This window comes from Microcebus murinus, chromosome 19 (genome assembly GCF_040939455.1).
Source record: "Microcebus murinus isolate Inina chromosome 19, M.murinus_Inina_mat1.0, whole genome shotgun sequence".
In the NCBI taxonomy this organism is placed as follows: Eukaryota; Metazoa; Chordata; class Mammalia; order Primates; family Cheirogaleidae; genus Microcebus; species Microcebus murinus.
In genome coordinates this window covers 4,067,464-4,087,436 of record NC_134122.1, presented here as the reverse complement: position 1 = coordinate 4,087,436, position 19,973 = coordinate 4,067,464, and the positions used below count along the sequence as shown (strand labels likewise).

General features: G+C 60.1%; 1 protein-coding gene across 1 annotated transcript in view; it reads left to right on the top strand.

Annotated features, from left to right (window-relative positions):
- Window positions 1-19,973, top strand: part of PPL (periplakin) — a 40,891-nt gene that overhangs the window by 10,335 nt on the left and 10,583 nt on the right. Inside the window, exons 2-12 of the mRNA XM_012743688.3 lie at window positions 7,953-8,052; window positions 12,759-12,913; window positions 13,307-13,427; window positions 14,037-14,162; window positions 14,246-14,287; window positions 14,941-15,102; window positions 15,205-15,312; window positions 16,235-16,330; window positions 17,975-18,097; window positions 18,276-18,422; window positions 19,041-19,192. Coding sequence (XP_012599142.2) covers window positions 7,953-8,052; window positions 12,759-12,913; window positions 13,307-13,427; window positions 14,037-14,162; window positions 14,246-14,287; window positions 14,941-15,102; window positions 15,205-15,312; window positions 16,235-16,330; window positions 17,975-18,097; window positions 18,276-18,422; window positions 19,041-19,192 — 1,332 coding nt within the window. The remainder of the gene's footprint in view (window positions 1-7,952; window positions 8,053-12,758; window positions 12,914-13,306; window positions 13,428-14,036; window positions 14,163-14,245; window positions 14,288-14,940; window positions 15,103-15,204; window positions 15,313-16,234; window positions 16,331-17,974; window positions 18,098-18,275; window positions 18,423-19,040; window positions 19,193-19,973) is intronic.

Genomic DNA, 19,973 nt, shown 5'->3' with positions numbered 1-19,973 from the left:
CTGAGCGGGGCAGCAAGATGCTCCAAGAGCCGATCGGCTTTGTCACAGCACAACCGACGAGCTGCGGGCACTGCAGCCCTAGAGTGAAGCGGGACCGGGGGCCCCAGACCGCCTAGAGCCACGCCGTCCTGTGTCATCAGCACTGGCCACGGCATTTGTGCCCAGAACAACCGAGCTGTGGCGCAGGTGGCGGGTTCTGAAGACTTCCTACGAAGAGAGCATAAAATAGCTCGTTCATGATGTTCTATTAACCGCCTGTCACGCTGATAATATTTTGGGTATGTCAGGTTAAGTAAAATACAAACACTAAGTTCACCTGTTTCTTTTTACGCTTTCCATGAGGCTGCTAGAAAAATTTAGGTTACACCTGTGGCCCCCGAGCTGTGTTTCCATGGGGTAACGCTGGCCTTGCCCGCAAAGCAGCGTGGCGCCCCCGCCCCTCGGGGACATTTCCCGCCTATCGAATGCGTCGTTCTGTTTGTTCCACGGCCAGCAGACGCCGGGGGACCCCGTCCGTGGACGAGGAAGTTGAGGCTGAGACGGGTGAAGTAGTGTGCGCCGTACGCCGCGCAGCCGTTCGTTCCGCTGTCGGTGGGGCGAGCTCCGTGCTGGGTGCCACGGACGTGGCCGTGGACGGCAGGCAAGGACCCCCACCCTGGCACAGCCCCTGCACTCCAGTGATGAGAAGCATAAAACCCAGCTGTCCTAATCCTCGTGGCGTGACTGCCACACCCAAAGTGCTTTAATTCACAGGGTCATCTTAAATCATCTCAACCATGTGCAGTGGAATCAGTTCTTATCCGTGCCTCACGGATGAGGAAACTGAGGCACAGAGGCCCACACCTACGTTGGAGTGACAACACAGTCTTGTTCTCAGCTCTGTGCCAGGCTGCCTCAGCTTCCCCCCTGTAAGCAAGACAGGAGAATGGGCCAGGTGGTGCCATGTGAATTGACAGGTAGAGTGGAAAGGCGGCTCTCGAGGCCACGCCCACACAGGCGGCCACGCCCACACAGGCGGGCTCGAGCGTCACTGCTGGCTGGAGGGCTGGGTGTCCGTGGTGTGGTGTCCCGGGAGGCTCTGGGTGCCTCCTCAGGGGCGGAGGCCAGGCAGCAGGTCTCCCCGACTCTTAGACCCTTCTGCAGTGCGACCTGCTGGCCCCGTTGCCCAGCCCCAAATGCACCTGTGCTCTCAGAATAGAGAGCGGCCAGGCGGGCGGTGGGTGCCTTGGTCCAGGTGAGCGGGGGTGACCTTGGCCAAGGTAGAGGCCGTAGGGCCAGTTGGAGGGGGACACACAGGGCGCCTGTCCCCGGGTGGAACCAGCGCAGGGCAGGCCGGGATCTGGGACGGCTCTCGGGTTCTGCTGGATGGACCGGGTAGGCGAGTCCTCCGGCCCTCCCCTTCTGCGGCTTCCCTCCTGCCCACGGACGGACGGAGCAGCGGAAACACCCCGTGCCCTGCAAAGCCCCAAACCTCCCGAGCCCAAACCCAGGACGGCTGAAGCGGGCCGTGCCTTGCTCCCCACCCAGGCCGGGGACCCGCGTCCTCCGGGCAGGCTGGCGGCCCGAGCCTCTCCCTGCAGACGCTGGAGGACACTTCCAAATGCCGAGGTTGCTGCGAGTTCCCTGCATCTGGGCGAGGCTGCGCCCGGGAGGCGGGACGAGGGCGTGCCCCGGCTCGCGCCAGCCTCGGCAGGAATGGTGTGGGTGGCCCAGGGCCTTTCTTTAGCTCCCTGGTACCAGCGGATTCTGACTTCAGGCCTCAGTTGCTGGCTTCTATCAGCTCCTTAAAAGGAGCCCAAATCCTTGGAGGGCGCACCCAGGTGGAGGCGGAGCCCGGCCCCCTCGTGTCTGGATGGCCCCTCGTACCCGCGCTCTCAACTAAGCCCGCCCCAGCCCTGCGGCGTGCGTGCTGCGGTGACTCCCATTTCACAGCTGGGGAAACCGAGGCTCGGAGAGGCTAAGTGATGTATAGCTTGGTAGGAGCAGAGCCGGGGTTTGACCCCAAAGCCGGGTGACTTTGGTCTGGGCCCTTAATCCTGGGGCCATGCTGCCCCCGTGGCTGCAGGGGGGGACCGTGGCACCCACACAATTGAAGCAGGAAGAGTGACCAGCGGGGTGGGGGGCGAGGGTCCCCGAGACACCCGTGCTGTCCTCCTCTGCCGACATGACGCATCGATGGCGTGTGGGTGAGCGGGTGTCAGGTCTGTCCCCGGCTCCTCTGATGGGCATCCCTGCTCGCCCTCTGACGGGTCCGTGGGCTGTCCTGGGCCACGCCTGGGCACCACACAGCTGTGGGTTCAAATCCCAGCTCTGCACTTTGCAGCTGCGTCTTGGAGCCCTCGGTTCTCAGCCGTGAGTCGCCCCCTCCGAAGCGGGTGGGCTGTGGACGCTCTAGCTCCCGGAGACAGAGCAGGGCACCCGCTGCCGTCTGGGGCTCCCAGGCCCCCACCTGGCGGTCCCTCGCTCTGGGTACGTCCTAGGCTCCAGCCTGTGGGCTCAGACCCAGGAAGCCCTTGTCTGTTCCGGGAGAGTGTCCCCAAACCCAGCCCCGGAGCGCCGGGGAGGTGCCGGGCAGCCCCCAGCCGGCCCCGGAGTTTCCCTCCTCGCATGGGGGAGGGGAGGGGGAGGCAAGGGCTGGTTCTGGGGGAAACGGCCTCAGTCTGCTTGAGGTGACCCCGCCCAGCTTGCAAACCCGCCTTGCAGGCAGCCCCCGACCCGCAGCCTGGCCTGGGCTCCCGCCACCGTTTCTGGGTCCCCACCCAGGCCCTGCCCCATCAGCAGGAGGGGGCTCTTGGGCCAGGGTAGGGGCTTCTCTCAGGCCCCAGCACCCCGCCTTGTCCCGGCTGCCCACGGCGGGCGTCCTGAATGCGACCCACCACCAAAAGGCATCAGCTCCTGTCGGTGTTTGCTGGAAAACCCAGGATCCTGGAAGGAAATCCCTCCAATCCCCTGCTTGTTTTTTAAATAAACCTTTTTCTCATCTCTCCAGTTTCCCCCTAAGGTCCCTTTTCTGTCCCCGGGTCCCGCCCAGGATCCCTCGTTGCATTTAGTTCTCACGCCTCATCAGTTTGCTCCGGTCCCCGGCAGTTCCTCGGTCCCTGCGGTCCGTGCTTGTCTTTCGAGACCCTGCCGCGTCTGCGGAGCTCCCGCCGCCTGGCCTTGCCTGCGGGCGTCTGCTGGCGCAGCGGGCTTGGCGTTACTGGGACGGCCCCACGGACAGAACCCGTGTCCTCTGGCGCAGGCACGTGGCAGTCCTCGACGCTGACGCCTCTCAGCCCTGGGGTGTTAGCCTGGGTCTCTTCTCCACTGTGCAGTGCCTGCTTTCTAGAAGGAACCTATTTTATAGGACCTAGTGCCACAGGCAAGCGGGGGTTCCCTCGGAGAGAAAGGGGGCCCACGACAGAGCTCTGTGCTGGTCCGCAGCAGCGTGAAGGCCCAGCTTCCTGGCTAAAGCCACGCCCCCGGGGAGTGAAAGCGTGGCGAGCCTGCACTGCACGGCCCAGTGGTCGTGGTTACAGGTGAGGGGCCCCTGCTGGGTGCTAGGCCACTCACACGCCTGCCTTTAATGGGTGTGTGTCGAGCGCCTCCCCTGTGCCAGGCGGTTTTAGGCGCCGGGGAAATAGCCGTGGATGCCCCACTCTTACCCAGAGCAGAAATTATCTTGAATCTGCTTCGGGGGTCCCGGATGCTGCTCTAAACCCCCAGCTCGGTCTTCGAACCCCAGAGCGGTCTCTGAAACTTGATTCAGGTGTTTACAGACATGACCCGGATTCTACCTGCCCCCTGCCCAACTCACTTAACTAGGTAGGACTTATTACTCCCATTTTACAGATGGTGAAACTGAGGCTCAGAAACGTAAAGTAGCTCCTCAAGATCTCGCTGCTCAAGTCAGGATTTGAACCCTGGCTGGCTGGGGACACTGAAGTCCTTCTCTTACTCGGGCTGTCCCCCGAGTGACCTTGGGGTGGTGCCTTCCCTTCGCCAGGTGTGCTCATCGGGTGACAAGCAGGTGGGGCCGGATGGCCACTGCCCTCGGCACACGCATCCGTGTTGCCTTCTGAGGAAGAGAGCGAGATCTGGGTGTGTCCTCTCAGTGGCACCCGGCCGCCTTCCCTTCACTGGGGTGGGTGGCTGGGGGTGCACGGTGCTCCTGGCTCCGTGGGCAGGCCAGGGCTGGGCGAGGGTGGCGGGGAAGGACTGTATCTCGGCCCCATCAGCAGGGCCCGGGCCCTGGGGTGCCACGTCTGGCCGCCCCCAGTGCGGCTCATTAGCGAGATGAGAAGCTGGACCAGCCCGGCCGGTTCCCCGCGCGCCTGGGATGCGTCCCCCTCCCTGCATGCTCCCGCCCCACCTGCATTCCTGCACCCCTGGCATGGGGCTCTGTGGCTCTCCTGGGGACACGTGGTCAGCTCCAGCTGGACGGCAGGGGGGGGGGGCCCTCTTGTGGAACCCCAGGCGCAAAGGGTGAGGTTCTGGCACTGCCTCCAGAGGTCGGATTCGAATCTCAGCTCTGCCCTGCTTTCTGGCAGTGGGACTGCGGCCGAGTTATCCGATCGCTTTGTACCTCAGTTTCCCCATCTGTAAAATGGGGAGAACAATGCCACTGACTTTAGAGGGTGGTAGGATTTATGGGCTAATGTATACGAGACTTGCTCAGCACTGGGCTGGACCCACGGTCCGCCCTCTCTGAGCGTCCACCAGCGTCTTCCCGGCGGCTGGGGGCTACCTGGAGGCCGCCCAGCCTGCTCGGACAACAGGACAAAAAAAAGGCAGGACCGACTTGAGGCTGAGGGAGGAAGAAACAAACCCCTACCAATTACAAGTGGCATTTGCCATTTTTTTTTTTTTGGTAACAGCTTTATCGCAGTATAATTCTCGTACTGTGCAATTCTTATATCTAAAGTGTACAGTTACTTGGGTTTTAGCATTAATATATTCACAGAGCCGTGCATCCGTCACCATGATCAGTTTTAGAACATTCTCTCGCCCCCCACGTCCCTCCCCCAGCCCTGGCCGCCATGCGTCCACTTAGTGCTTATGTGGACGGTTCTCGTACGTGGAGCGATCCACGTAACGTGGCCTTCCGTGTCCGGCCTCGCCTTCAGCACGGTGTTCCCAGGGCTCATCCGTGCCGTAGTGCGTGTCGGTGCTGTGTTGCTGCTTTTGGTAGAATGATCCAGACAGACCACGTTTTGTGTATTCATCGGTTGATGGACATCCGGGTGGTTTCCGCTTTGGGGCTACCACGGGCGGCGCTGCCGTGAACGCGCGCGTCTAGTCCTAGGGGCGGGATTGCTGGGCTGCCTGGTAAGTGCTCGACCCTCTGGGGACCTGCCAGACCGTTTCCCGCAGCCAGGCGCAAGCGTTCCCATTGCCCCACGTCCTTGTCAGCAATTGTTATTTGCCTCTTTTGTCATGGCCGTCGTGATAGGTGGAAAGGGGCATCCTGCGGTGGTTTGGGGCACTTGGCGTTTTAAATCAATCTGTTAAGTATCTACTTTGTGCCAAGAACCCCGCAAGATTGTCACGTGGAGTTGTTGAGGGCCTGGACTCCAGGGCCTGCCAGGGTTGGAGACCTGGCTCTGCCATCTGATAAGTTACTTAACCTCTCTGGTCCTCGGTTTCCACATCTGTAAAGTGGGGATAATAGTACAATTACCCGCCACGCTAACGCCTACCTCACAGGGTTGTAATGAAGGTTGTCAGGAATGAGGGAGATGCCAGGCATGTTGAAAGTAAACATTAGCTCATACTGCCACCATGGTGGTGGTTGTCATTGTACGTTGGCTCACGTGATTTTCCTGGCACCTCTAGCACCAGGATCTGCCTCTCTCATGGCCTCTCCTCACTGGAGACTTTTGCCCAGGGAACCCCAAACTCCTCCTCGTCTTGCAGAACCAAGCTGCTGCCACCTCCTCCAGGAAGCCCTCACTGACCACCACAGTTCCGTCCAGCGGTCAGGAGGTGTCTCTGGGCAACCGCAGCCCGCACGCCTGCCTCCGTCCTGTGACTGTTTCTATAAATGCTGATTTCCTCTCGGTCCGGGGGGTGAACTCTCGGAGGGTGAGGCTGCGTCTGTGTGAGGTGCTGGGCCTGGCACACAGCAGGTGCTTAATGAGTGCAGGTGGAGTGAAACTCCTGGGTGCTTAGCTGCTCTGGCCCCGCTGTGGAGGGTCTTCAGTGGAGGCGAGGGGGACGAGGAACTAATCTGGATCGTCGCTGGCTGGCTGGGTAGCCTTGGCCAAGTGGCTTTCCCTCTCTGGTCTCTGCTTCTTCCTCAAAGACAGCCGGGCGGGGCCGGGGCCGGGTCTCCAGGGCACCTTGACAGCTGTCCTCACGCACCTTTGTGGAGCGCTCTGCGCGCTGCGGCTCTGCGGGCCTCGCTCCCATTTGCAGCCCGCCCCGCCCCGGGAAAGGCGCTGGGCGGCGCCACACAGCCAGCAGGTGGCCGGTTAGAGTCCAGACTTGAGCCCACGGCCGATCGCAGAGTCGAAGTCCCAGCCACCATGATAGGGACGCCCGGCGTGTCTGTGACGTGATTCTGGGGCGCGGGCGGTGGCAGACAGGTGTGACAGAAGGGAAGACAGAAAGCCCGAGGGGGAGCTGCTCTGGCCTAACCCCGAGACCCTGGGGCGAGGGGCTCCGCCTGGCGCCAGCGTGGCTCCCGCAGCTCCCTGCCACCAAGCGCCCTGCTGCCACCCAAGCCGCCGTTCCTCTCCCCGGAGTGTGTCGGGCGGCTGCGTGTGTGGACGGGGCTTCCGGTTTCCCGGGCACGGTGGGGGCAGCACGTTGCCTTTCCGGGCACGTTTACTTAGCGGTAAAAAGGGAGGGGGCTGAAAGAGAAATACCAGGCCGTTAAGAATAAGGGGGCTGGAGCCAGAGCCGGTTCACGCATGTCCCACAAAGGCGCGGACGTGCTCCCGCTGTGGGGCGGGTGAGTGACACGCGGCCATCTGCACGAGGGAACAGTACTCGGCCAGGAAAAGGAAGGGAGTTGCGACAGATGCCACGACACAGATGGACCTTGATAGCACCATGACGAGTGACAGGGGCTGGACGCCAAGGCCATGTACGCGTGATTCTGTTTCCGCAGAACGTCCAGAACGGGCAGGTCGTGGGGACAGAAAGCAGACTGGCGTTGTCGGGGGCTGAGCAGGGGCGGGGCATAGAGAGCGACTGCCCTTGGGCGTCGGGTGTGGGGACAGCAAAATGTCTGGAGCTGTTTGCAGACAGAAGCGTGATGGGGAAGAAATTAAAGAAAAGAAAAAAGTCTGGAACTGGATAGTGGTGATGTTCGCCCGGCTCCGTGTGCACTTTAAGTGGGTGAATTCCGCGGTGCGTGAATTGCATCTGAGTTTTAAAGACACGCTGTGTTAGGCCGGGCGCGGTGGCTCACGCCTGTAATCCTAGCACTCTGGGAGGCTGAGGCGGGGGCATTGCTCGAGGTCAGGAGCAAGAGTGAGACCCCGTCTCTACTATAAATAGAAAGAAATTAATTGGCCAACTAATATATATAGAAAAAATTAGCCGGGCATGGTGGCGCATGCCTGTAGTCCCAGCACTGAGGCAGAAGGATCACTCGAGCCCAGGAGTTTGAGGTTGCTGTGAGCTAGGCTGACGCTACGGCACTCACTCTAGCCTGGGCAACAAAGCGAGACTCTGTCTCAAAAAAAAAAAAAAAAAAGATACGCTGTGCTTTGCCAGCGTCGCAAAACAGACATGTTCTTTAGAGCGAACGGCCCAAGTTGGGGCTGACCCCCCCCACCCCTCCCGGGGTGCTGTCTCCTCTCTGTGGCTTTATCGAGGTTGCCCTGTGGGGTCACTGAGCGTCCTGGAAGGCTCTGCGGGCAGCTCCCACCCAGAGCCGGGGCCGGGCAGGGCCCGGGAAGACGGGGCACGGCGGGGTCGCAGCCCCCAGGCCCCCGCCCACCTGCCCCGGCTTCCGCCCACAGCATCTCCAACAAGGAGCTGTCGGAGCTGATCGAGCAGCTGCAGAAGAATGCCGACCAGGTGGAGAAGAACATCGTGGACACGGAGGCCAAGATGCAGAGCGTGAGTGCCCCCCACCCCAGGGCGCCCCTGTGCCGCCAGCCCCACCCAGAACGAGGGTCACGACAGTCGGGGCCAGAGATGGTCCCAGGAGCAGCCTGGAGGTGGGGTTGTCAGAGTCGGCGAGTCCCGCGCAGGGTGTCCAGCCCGTCTGTGTCTCAGGACACAAATAGCCTTTGAGAGCCAGAGCGTCTCGAGTGCTATCCGGGATGTTCTTAGGCTTTGTCGTTTATCTGAAGCTCAAAGGTAACTGGGCCGTCTGTGTGTTCTCTGGCATCCCTGCCCTGGGAGCGGGGGCAGAGAAGTGGGGGGCTGAGGTGGAGAGGTCACGAGGGGGTCAAGGTCTGCCCACCCTCCTGCTGTCCCCAGGCCCAGCTCAGGCTGCTCTTCCCTCCTGGCCACCTCTGCCGGCCCAGGTGCCCACCCCCAGGGCCTGTCCCCACAGCCCAGAGACCCTGGGGGGAGGGCTGGGGTGGGCCCAGCCGGGGGTGGGAGATGCAGTGGGGGGGCAAGTGGGACGTCTGTTCCCATCACCAGCTGCCCCCGGGGGCCCCTTCCTCCTGCCCAGAACCGCCCCTGTCCCTTCCTCCTCAGCATCTCTTGTCACTTGTCATCATTCTCCTCTCTGGGGGGGGGGGCGGGCCTGGGGCAGTGTTTTCCTCTTTCCTAAATGAAAGGGGGCGTGTCTCTTTTTTCCTTCTAACAAAAGTAATGTGTGTTCAGTACAAACATTTCAGGCCAGATAAACAAGTATAACAAAGTGGAATCATGGAGAATCCGTCAGCAGGGGTGTCCGTGTCAGCTGTTAGCGTTTTGGGGGGTGTGTGAGAGAGAGAGAGAGAGAGAGAGAGCGTGCTAGCGGGAAGGAGGGGACAGATCTGACTCTCGGTTTCATTTGCCTGGAGCAAACACTCAGAGTAACAAGGATGTGTCCGGCAGACGCTTTTGAGCTGTCTTTAAACTTCAGCTGGAAAGACCTTAAAAGAGAAGCCATGTTCTGAACACTGCACGGACTAGACAGTCTTTCTCTTGTCTTCTTTTTGCAGAAGACGTCATTATTTATTAACTCCATGACCCAGAGATTCTCCTGAATGCTTCTCTTCTTTCTTTCTTTTTTTTTTTTTAATTGAGGGGCGGTTCCCATCACACAGAATTAACCATTAAAGTGAACGACTCTGGCCGGGCGCGGTGGCTCACCCCTGTAATCCTAGCACTCCGCGAGGCCGAGGGGGCGGATTGCTCGAGGTCAGGAGTTCGAAACCAGTCTGAGCAAGAGCGAGACCCCGTCTCTACTATAAATAGAAAGAAATTAATTGGCCAACTAATATATATATATAGAAAAAATTAGCCGGGCATGGTGGCACATGCCTGTAGTCCCAGCTACTCGGGAGGCTGAGGCAGGAGGATTGCTTGAGCCCAGGAGTCTGAGGTTGCTGTGAGCTAGGCTGACGCCACGGCACTCTAGCCTGGGCAACAAAGCGAGACTCTGTCTCCAACAAAAATAAAATAAAGTGAATGATTCAGCGGCATTGAGTATACTCACGGCGTGGCGTAAGCACTTCCTCCCTCTAGTTTCCAGATGTTTCCATCGCTCAGAAGGGAAACCCACACCCGCCAAGCCGTCACCCTGTCCCTCCCCCCCAGCCTCCGCCGCCACCCATCTCTCTGTCTCTGTGGGTTTACCGATTCTGGGTATTTCGTATCCGTTGGCCTCTTACGCCCCGTGACCTCTTCCGTCTGGATGAGCGTTCGACCTGCAGAACAGTTGGAAGCGCCGCACGGCGACCGCGGTACCCCGCGCTCGGACTCTGCCGGGGACGCCGCTGTGCCTGCTCACTCACCGCCCGGCAGGGTGTGCGGGTGGCGTGGCAGATATGCCAGTCCCTGGGATTTTGGAAAACCTTTTCATTGAGGTGTAACTGATAGAAAGTTTTTGGAGGCGTCCGCATTTCAAGAGTTCACCCGAGCACAGTTCTGCGTGGGTCGGGACCCGAGTATCCGCTGTCCCGGGAAAGGGAGAGGCCACTTGCCAGACAGCTGCCGGGACCTTCCCCGCCAGTCGCCCCCGGGCCTCTGCAGCAGCCATCCGTCCTGCCGGACTGGGAACCCTGGCGCTCCAGCCTCCCTGGTCTAGATGCCCTCTTCCCCGGCTCAGCCGGCGTGCCGAGAGAGCCCGCGTTCCCACCCAGCCCCTGCGTGAGTTAGACAGCGATTAATCGGCTTCTCCCTTTTGCAAAATTAACCTTTGACCTGCGACTCAGATGCTCTGGTGACGATGGAGCGGATGAAATTCTCCCTGAGCCCAGAGGCGTGATGTTTCACCGTGATCGCCTGACCGGCCAACCCGGGCTGGGGGAGCCCGGCCCCACAGGCCTTTTTTTTTTTTTTTTTTTTTTTTTTGAGAGAGAGTCTCACTTTGTTGCCCAGGCTAGAGTGAGTGCCGTGGCGTCAGCCTAGCTCACAGCAACCTCAAACTCCTGGGCTCAAGTGATCCTCCTGCCTCAGCCTCCCGAGTAGCTGGGACTACAGGCATGCGCCACCATGCCCCGCTAATTTTTTCTATATGTATTGGCCAATTAATTTCTTTCTATTTATAGTAGAGACAGGGTCTTGCTCTTGCTCAGGCTGGTTTCGAACTCCTGACCTCGAGCAATCCGCCCGCCTCGGCCTCCCAGAGTGCTAGGATTACAGGCGTGAGCCACCGCGCCCGGCCCCACTGGCCTTTTGACGGTTCCGGGTTGGCCTCACCTCCAGCGCCCTGGGGAGCCGGCCCCGCCCACCCAGGGACAGGTGGCCCCATAGGAAGCCAAGTGTCCATACTGGGAACCACATCACCTCTGTGCATTTCTGGTTTCTTTTGCCATTTTCCCCCCTTTTCCCTTCTTTCTGTTTGTTTGTTTGTTTGGAGACAGACTCTTGCTCTGTCTCCCAGGCTGCAGTGCAGTGGTGCGATCACAGCTCACTGCAGCCTCCAGCTCCTGGGCTCAAGCGATCCTCCCGCCTCAGCCTCCCAAAGTCCTGGGATGACAGGCGTGAGCTATCACACCAGCCTCTTTTTTCCCTTTTTTTTTTTTTTTTTTTGTTTGAGACAGAATCTCGCTTTGTTGCCCAGGCTAGAGTGAGTGCCGTGGCGTCAGCCTAGCTCACAGCAACCTCAAACTCCTGGGCTCAAGCAATCCTCCTGCCTCAGCCACCCGAGTAGCTGGGACTACAGGCATGCGCCACCATGCCCGGCTAGTTTTTTCTATATATATTAGTTGGCCAATTAATTTCTTTCTATTTATAGTAGAGACGGGGTCTCGCTCTTGCTCAGGCTGGTTTCGAACTCCTGACCTCGAGCAATCCGCCCACCTCGGCCTCCCAAAGTGCTGGGATTACAGGCGTGAGCTATCACGCCAGCCTCTTTTTTCCCTTTTTAACAACTCTATCGAGGCATATCTCACATGTCACAAAATGCTCCCATTGCAGATGTACAATTCGGCGATTTTTAGTGACTCGAACAAGTGAATCCGTTTCAGGGCGTTCTCCCCCCACCTGCCGTCCCACCTACTGTCAATGCCGTTCCCAGCCCTGAGCCAGGCGGCCACTGACCCACTTTCTGCTCTGGATTCGCCTGTGGGGACATTGGACACACACGGGCCCTGCCCGCCAGGCCTCTGGCTCCTCCCACTTTGCGGGCGCGCAGAGGCGGTCCGCGGGCGCCTGCGTCTCGGTTGCCCATGCGTGTTTCTCAGTCCCCCCGCCTCTTCCTCCTCATTCCCACTGGAGAGGAGGGGACACTGAGACCCGGCAAGGGGAGGGACTGGCTGCCTCTGCGTGCCCCGGGTTAGCCCCGACCTGCCCTGTCCTCTCACCGGCGGGTCATCACCAGTGAGACGGGGTCACAGGTGCGCGGCGTGAGTTGACCGGCTGTGTTTAGCAACCGCTCTCCTGGTTGACCCCGTCCCTCTTCCCTAAGCAAACAGAGACCTGGACTCTCAGCAGCCTATCAACGGCACCTCCCGATATCTCCCCACCCCGTTCATTCTCGCCACGTCCACGGGGCCACCTTTGCTCTCCCCCAGGTGCTGTCACGGACAGCTGACTGCCCTCCGGCTCGCAGGCTGGCTGCCTGCAGCCTCTGCCTCTGTGGAGCCCCACCCACCCACAGGTCCCGGGGCCCTGGCCCTGCCCACCTCTCTCCACCCCTTTCCTCTCCCTCCCCTGCCTTCCAGCCTCAGCAGCCTTCTCACTGTGCCTCAGGCATGGCTTGCTCCGTCCTGCCCCAGGACCTTTGCACAGGCTGTTCCCTCTGCCTAAAACTCTCTTCCCTTTCATCCTTCATGCTTAGCTTGTGTCACCGTCTCAGAAGGGTCTCCCTGACCACCTCAGTGGACATAGGTTCCCTCGTTCCCTCCCTGGTGTGTTTCCTTCATAAACACAGGGTTGCAGGAACTTGCAGTGGCGTGAGTGGTTTAGGTGCTGTGGCCTTCCTGGCGGGCTCCCAGACTGGACCCCCGCTGGGCGGGGCCGTGCTTCTTGCGCTCACGGCCCTGTCCCGACACCCAGCTCGCAGTAGGCATTTGAGCTTTGTCTGCCACCTGGCCAGAGGAAAGGCCGGACGGGGCCCAGGGAGCCCCGCAGGGGCCCCCTTCCTCCCGCCCTCCCGAGGCCACAGTGCCCACCCTGAGTCCCCGCCCCTTGTCCCCTCTCTCTCGTGACCCTCGCAGGACCTGGCCCGGCTGCAGGAGGGCCGGCAGCCTGAGCACCGGGGCGTGGCGCTGCAGAAGGTGTCGGACTCGGAGAAGCTGCTGTATGTGCTGGAGGCGGACGCGGCCATCGCCAAGCACATGAAGCACCCCCAGGGGGACATGATCGCCGAGGAGTAGGTCCCTTCCGCTCCGGGCCGCGGGCCAGGGCAGGAGGTCTGCGGCGACCAGCGCTGGGGAGCCCAGTCCACTGGGGTTGGTGGAGGGCTGATGAGGTGCCAGATGCTCCATGTTCACGGCAGTGCTGTTTTGCAGCTGGGGAGACCGAGGCTCGGGGAGTTGATGTCCCTTGTTCTGGTCACAGTATGACCGCAGCTCCCTGTGCCGCCCTGCTGTCTGAGCTCCGAGCGTTTGCACGCACCCCCGCGCTGCTCAGGCCCCATCCCCCACCTCCCGGGCTCAGGGCTCAGGGCTGGCGCCGCAGCGTAGCACGGAGGCGCGTCCCCGGGGCGTGGGCAGTGCCCGTGCCGACGAGCGCCACTGAACGGGCGGCCTGTCTCCCCACTCAGCATCCGCCAGCTGAGGGAGCGCGTGACCAACCTGCGCGGGAAGCACAAGCAGATCTACAACCTGGCAGTGAAGGAGGTGGACCCACAGGTCAACTGGGCGGCGCTGGTGGAGGAGAAGCTGGTACGGCCCGGGCGGGGCCGCCGGCTGTGGCGGGGAGGGGCCGTGTGTGCAGGGAGAGCCCCACGGAGTCTTGGGCACCACGGTCCTGCTGGGGAGGGGTCATGGTCCCAGGGTTTCCTGATGTGCCGATGAGGAAAGTGAGGCTCAGAGAGGTGCGGCACCAAGTCCAGCATCACACAGCAGAAGTGGAGGTTTGGCTCTGGGCCCCATCAGCCACCCACGAGGCTGCCCTTGGGCCACTCCCTCTGATCCGGGCTCATCGGGGTCCTGGCAGGGCTCTCTGGGCAGGCAGCAGGGAGAGGCCAGGCTTCTGGCCTGCCACCGCGTTTCCGGTGCCTTCCACGGCACATGGCTGAGAAACGTGTGGCTGCTGCAGCCAGCTTTCCAGGGTTCAACTCTCAGCTCCCCCACTTGTGGTGGTGTGACCCCGGTTCAGGCGACTTCCCCCTCGCCCAGCCTCAGTTTCCTCAGCTGGGAAACGGAAGCAGTAACTGTGTGGGCCGCGGAGGTTGCGGGGAGAGGAAGGGAGCTGGGGGTGTAAACGCTCAGGGAGGGGAACTCACGGCGCCCCCGCCTCGTGCTGTCCCCGCCCGCCTTCCCGCCTGCCAGGACAAGCTGAGCAGTCAGAGCTTCGGGACGGACCTGCCGCTGGTGGACCACCAGGTGGAGCAGCACAACATCTTCCACAACGAGGTCAAGGCCATCGGGCCCCACCTGGCCAAGGACGGGGATAAGGTGGGCCGCGTGGCGGTCACGGTGGGGCCCAGGGAGGGAGGGCCGGCCCTGAGTCCTGGCCCTAACCGGCGCTCTGTCTGCAGGAGCAGAACAGCGAACTCCGGGCCAAGTACCAGAAACTGCTGGTGAGACGAGAATGGATGCGCTTAGAGTGACGCGGGCGGGCCGTGGACGCTTGGGTCAGGACGCAGGGGGGTTTGCCGGGAAGAGATGCGCCCCCGCCCCTTCCCAAGCAGCACCCCAAGTTTGCCCTCTGTGCTCACGACAACCCTGGTAGACCCCAGGGTATAGCCTGTCCTGCCATGTGCGGCTTATTTCCTTACTAAGCACCTGCTGTGTGCCAAGTACGAGGCTACGTGCTCTCTATACAAAAGTGTTTACTTCCCTTTCCCAAACCTTTAAGGAGTGCGTTCTTTTTAAAATCGCACAAGGGATACAAAAGTGCTTCCTTGTGCAAATGTTTCGAGCACCTCAGATGTGAGAACACAGAGGCAGCAGCATGTAGAGTTAGGAGCCGAATTCCCTCCACCCCCGGCTGGTTGGGCGTAATCGACCTTGAGCGATTACTTAGCCTCGAGGAGCCTCAGTTTCCTTGTCTGTGAAATGGGGCTCCTATGAGTCCCTGTCTCGTAGGGTTGCTTTTAGGATTAAATTAGTTGGTATTGGAGAAGTCCTTAGCACAGTCCTGGCACGTGGAGGCTGTTAGCAGTGGCGGGGGGGGGTCCTGGCTGGAAGTGGGCGAGCCCGGCCGAGCCCCGTCGTGCCCGCACCCCTGCAGGCGGCGTCCCAGGCGCGGCAGCAGCACCTGAGCTCGCTGCAGGACTACATGCAGCGCTGCACCAACGAGCTGTACTGGCTGGACCAGCAGGCCAAGGGCCGCATGCAGTACGACTGGAGCGACCACAACCTCGACTACCCCAGCCGCCGGCGCCAGTACGAGGTGGGCGCTGGGGCCTGGGGACAGGGCAGGGGGAGCTGGGGGGAGCACGGGGCTGCCAGGCTGGGCGCTGAGTCCCCTCCACCTCCCGCCCCCACCCTGCAGAATTTCATCAACCGGAACCTGGAGGCCAAGGAGGAGCGAATCAACAAGCTGCACAGTGAGGGTGACCAGCTGCTAGCGGCCGAGCACCCGGGGAGGAACTCCATCGAGGTGTGTGCTCCCGGGGCAGCCTCTGCCTGTGGGTGGGGCCCCCGGAGCTCGGGCAGCCCCGGAGGTGGGGGCCCGAAAGCTGCGTCCTGCATCCGTCTGTCTCCCTGTGTCTGTCTCCCCGTCTCCATCTCGCTCTGACTCTGCCACTGCCTGCCCTCAGCCCCTGGACTCCAAGCCCACGCGAGGCTACAGTAGTTTCCTGGGGCTGCCGCAACAAGTTTCCACAAGCTTGGTGGCTTCCAACAACAGGGACTCACTCTCACGCGGTTCTGGAGGCGTAGTCTGAATCAAGGTGTCCTGGGGCCTCGTCCCCTCTGCGACATCCAGGGGAGAACCCTTCCCTGCCAATCTCACTCCTGGTGGACACCAGCGGTCCCCGGCCTGTAGCTGCATCGCTCCAATCTCCTCCTCCCTCTGCATGCGGCGTTCTCCTCCCCCCACGTGTCTCTGTGTCCTGCCCTCCTCTTATAAGGACACCAGTTGGATTTAGGGCCCATGCCCGTGCCAGGATGATTTCACCTTGAGATCCTTAACTAATTGTATCTACAAAGACCCTGCTTCCAAATAAGGTCACATTCTAAATTCTGGGTGGACACGAATGTGGGGGAGGGGAGACACTGTTCAACCCCCTACAGTGCCTTTGTGAGAATTTTTTAGAGGTGCCACTTTGGTTGGACACAGACTCCACTTGCCCCTTGTGCATCGCACAACCTGAGGACCTGTACATGGCAGACCTGCCTGGCTTGACAGACCCCCTCTCTCCTGCTCCCACTCCTGAGCAAGAGCTGGCCACCCCTGTGGGAGCCACACCCAGGCAGATGCCAAGTGCCTCCCTCCCCGCCATCCTTGCGCCTGGAATCCTACCAGCCCTGCCCTGTAGTCCCGGGTGCCATCAGCGCCCTGCGCCTCCTTCTCCCGGCAGGCGCACATGGAGGCCGTGCACGCGGACTGGAAGGAGTACCTGAACCTGCTCATCTGTGAGGAGAGCCACCTCAAGTACATGGAGGACTACCACCAGGTACCCAGCTGCCTCCCGGGAGCCCCCAGACCGGGGGGTGCTATCTCATGATGCTCAGTGCCCACTCGGCTCACTCGTGGCCTCTGTCGCTTGGTCAAGGAGCCTTGCAGGGCTGCCACCCCAGGCCCTGGGAGCCCCCGCTTCTGATGGCGTGCACAGGCATGTCACGAGCTTGCTGGGCCCTTGGGCGTCTTCCCTGGGGATAGGGGCCAAGTCTGATGTGCAGGGTCAGCGTGAGGCCCAGGGATGAGTGTGTGGGTTTTGATTTAGGTAAAATACATATAAAATATGAAATGTACTATTCTAGCCTTTTTCTTTCTTTCTTTCTTTCTTTCTTTTTTTTTTTTTTTTTTTTTGGAGACAATGTCTCACTCTGTTGACCTGAGTAGAGTGCCGAGGTGTCAGCCTAGCTCACAGCAACCTCAAACTCCTGGGCTCAAGCAATCCTCCTGCCTCAGCCTCCTGAGTAGCTGGGACTACAGGCATGCGCCACCATGCCCGGCTAATTTTTTCTATATATACTAGTTGGCCAATTAATTTCTTTCTCTTTATAGTAGAGACGGGGTCTCGCTCTCAGGCTGGTTTCGAACTCCTGACCTTGAGCAATCCACCCGCCTCGGCCTCCCAGAGTGCTAGGATTACAGGCGTGAGCCACCACACCTGGCCTATTCTAGCCATTTTTAAATGTACAATTCAGTGACATTCATTACATTCACGACATTGTGAATATACCATCGCAGCTGTTCCACAGCTGAAACTTCTCACCTCCCCAAACAGAAACTCCGTACCCGACGTCAGTCACGCCCCATCCTCCCTTCCCCAGCCCCTGGTCACCTCTCAGCCATGTGCTGTTCCTGATATTTCCTGTCTAGGATGGATATGAGGAGTAAGTGGAGTCACATGACACGTGATCTTTTGTGCCTGGCTTCTCTCTCTGGGCATGTTTTTAAGGTCCACCTGTGTTGAGTGCGTGTCAGTGCCCTGCTCTCTTTCTGTGGCTGAATAATTATTGCATATTGTAGCCACATGTGTCTGTCCATTCGGTGATGGACACGTTTCCAGAAGAATATATGTTTTTAATAAGCTGCAGGTGATCCTTATGCTTGCAGTGTCTGGGGAAAATTGAACGTAGCAGGCAAACTGTGTAACTCCTGGTTCCATGTCTGAGCCACATGTGAGCTTCACGGGGATCCCAAAGTCCCATTCGTGGCCACGATCCAAGTATTCAGCCCTGGGGACAGCTGACAATGGATGACTCAAGAGTTGATGGACCATAGAACGGGCAAGAGAATTTTCGAGAACAGAAAGGGGAGGCATACATCAGGACTTTGAGTTTAAGTACAGTATCGAGTCAGGGTGTTCCTGGCACAGAAGGAGGAATGGGATAATAGGGAGCCCAAAGCTTGCTGGTACATAAGTGAAAATGTAATGGTGTCATGGAGGTGGCATCTCATCAATTGGTGGGAAGGGAACTGTTTCCCCGGATGACCCCAAGGGGCCAGGCTGGGGAGTCCCTGAGCAGAAAAGCCTGAGGCTGAGCACAGGGTCCCATCTTGCCCTCGGAGAGCAGAGCTTGAAGCCACAGCCAGAAGCCCAGGTGCTTCTAGTGGTTGCCTGTCTGTGATAGGCCACCTGGTCCCCTAGTTCCACAGAGATGTGAAGGATGCTCAGGAACTGCTGCGCAAGGTGGACTCGGACCTGGACCAGAAGTACAGCCCCGACTTCAAGGACCAGTACCAGATTGAGCTGCTGCTGCGGGAGCTGGATGTGAGTGATGCCGGGGACCCTGCTGGCCCCGTGGGGGCGTCTCTGCACTCACCGCCTTCAGCCCTGAGCCACCCCCTCCACACTCCCTGCCTGCTCACTGAGGGCCCCACCCCCACGCTCCCCCTTCCCACCAAGGGAGAGCTGTTAGTCTCACCTGGCCCCCACCCACTCTCTTCAGGACCAGGAGAAGGCTCTGGACAAGTATGAGGACGTGGTGCGGGGGCTGCAGAAGCGAGGGCAGCAGGTCGTGCCCCTCAAGTACCGCCGGGAGACGCCGCTCAAACCCATCCCCGTGGAGGCGCTCTGTGACTTTGAGAGCGACCAGGTGAGCCACTGCCCCAGGTGCCCCAGGTAGGCTAGGTCCAGATTTGTCACTAAAAAGTTTTAGGGGTGATATAGCTGGATCCAGGGCCTCATACATTTCAGGAATCTGTGTGTCTCAGTTGCTGTCACTCTCTGCTGACCCTTCCCCTCATGGTGCTGGACTTGTACCTCTCACTGCTCCCACCCCTGCTGCCTTGGCCTTAAGTTCAGACAGCTTAGCAACCCCAGCCATTCCAGCCAAAGTTCCAGGGAATGTTCTCATTAGCCCAGTTTGGTTTAGGGTGGACACATGATTCAATCACTGTGGTTGAGGAATGCCAGTCTCTCATTGGCCAGGCCTGAATCACATGTCCAGCTGGAGACTAGATGTGGACTGGGAATGGGGAGGGGTGGTTCCCCAAAGGGATGAGAAAAATGGAGGTGGGCTGCTGGGCTGGCAGACCCAACACCTGCCCCTTCCTATGGACCCAACCCTATCACTAAACATATTGGGGCAGGGTCTGAGATGGGCTGAGCCTCCCCTGGTCCAAGAGTTGGGCACAGGGGCAAAATGACGACTGGGTTGCCAGGCCACGGCTAAGGCAGCTCTCTCCAAGTCCTGACTGGCTGCCCCTGCCAGGGCCTGATCTCGAGGGGCTACAGCTACACCCTGCAGAAGAACAACGGGGAGAGTTGGGAGCTCGCAGACAGCGCCGGGAACAAGCTGACTGCCCCCGCCGTCTGCTTCATGATCCCACCCACCGACCCCGAGGCCCTGGCTCTGGCTGACAGGTAGTGTGGGCTGGCCCCAATCCCGGGGCTTCTCAGCCATTCTCAGCCCTGGGCATATTCTGACTCAGCCTTGGGGGGTCACTGACACCCCCCACCTGCACCCCCTTGGAGGCTCAAGTAGGAGGGGCAGATCTGTCGGGCTGGCTGACTTGCTGGCCATGTGCTGGCTGCGGGCCTCATCTGGCGAGGGTTTCTCTGCATGAACCTCTGGATTCACACCCTGCCTCCTTACTGCAATGCCCGCTTGTCACCTGGTTAGCTCGGCCCCCGGCTGCAGGCTCCAGCCCCAGGGTGCCCGCCCCTCCACTTGGTGCAGGGTGTGGGCTGCCTCCTCTGCTCTCGGGCACCTTCTCCCGCCACACGCACCGCTGTTTAGGAAGATGATTTGTGTAGACGCCAGTATCGCTGGGCCTCGGCTCCTTGGCTTTAGTGTCTCCAGGACCTAGTTCACTGCCTGGTGCAAAGTAGGCACCCAAGAATGAGTGGATGATTCAAATGCCTTAATTTATTCTTTAACAAATACCTATTGAGCACCTACTGTGTACTGCTCCCGCAAAGGTAACATCTTAGTGGAGAAGGCCAATGGAGAGACAATTTTAGGCAGTAAGACTTGCTACGAAGGAAAAAGGAAGAAAGTCCGGAGGCCGGGGAGGGAGAGAGAGGAAGGCTTCCGGACACAGGGGCAGAGTAGGACTGACATCGTAGCCACTCCTGCCGTCATCTGGGCCCTGCCTTTGTGGGTGGAGGGGTGGGGGCTACCTGGGTCCCCAGCTGCTCACTG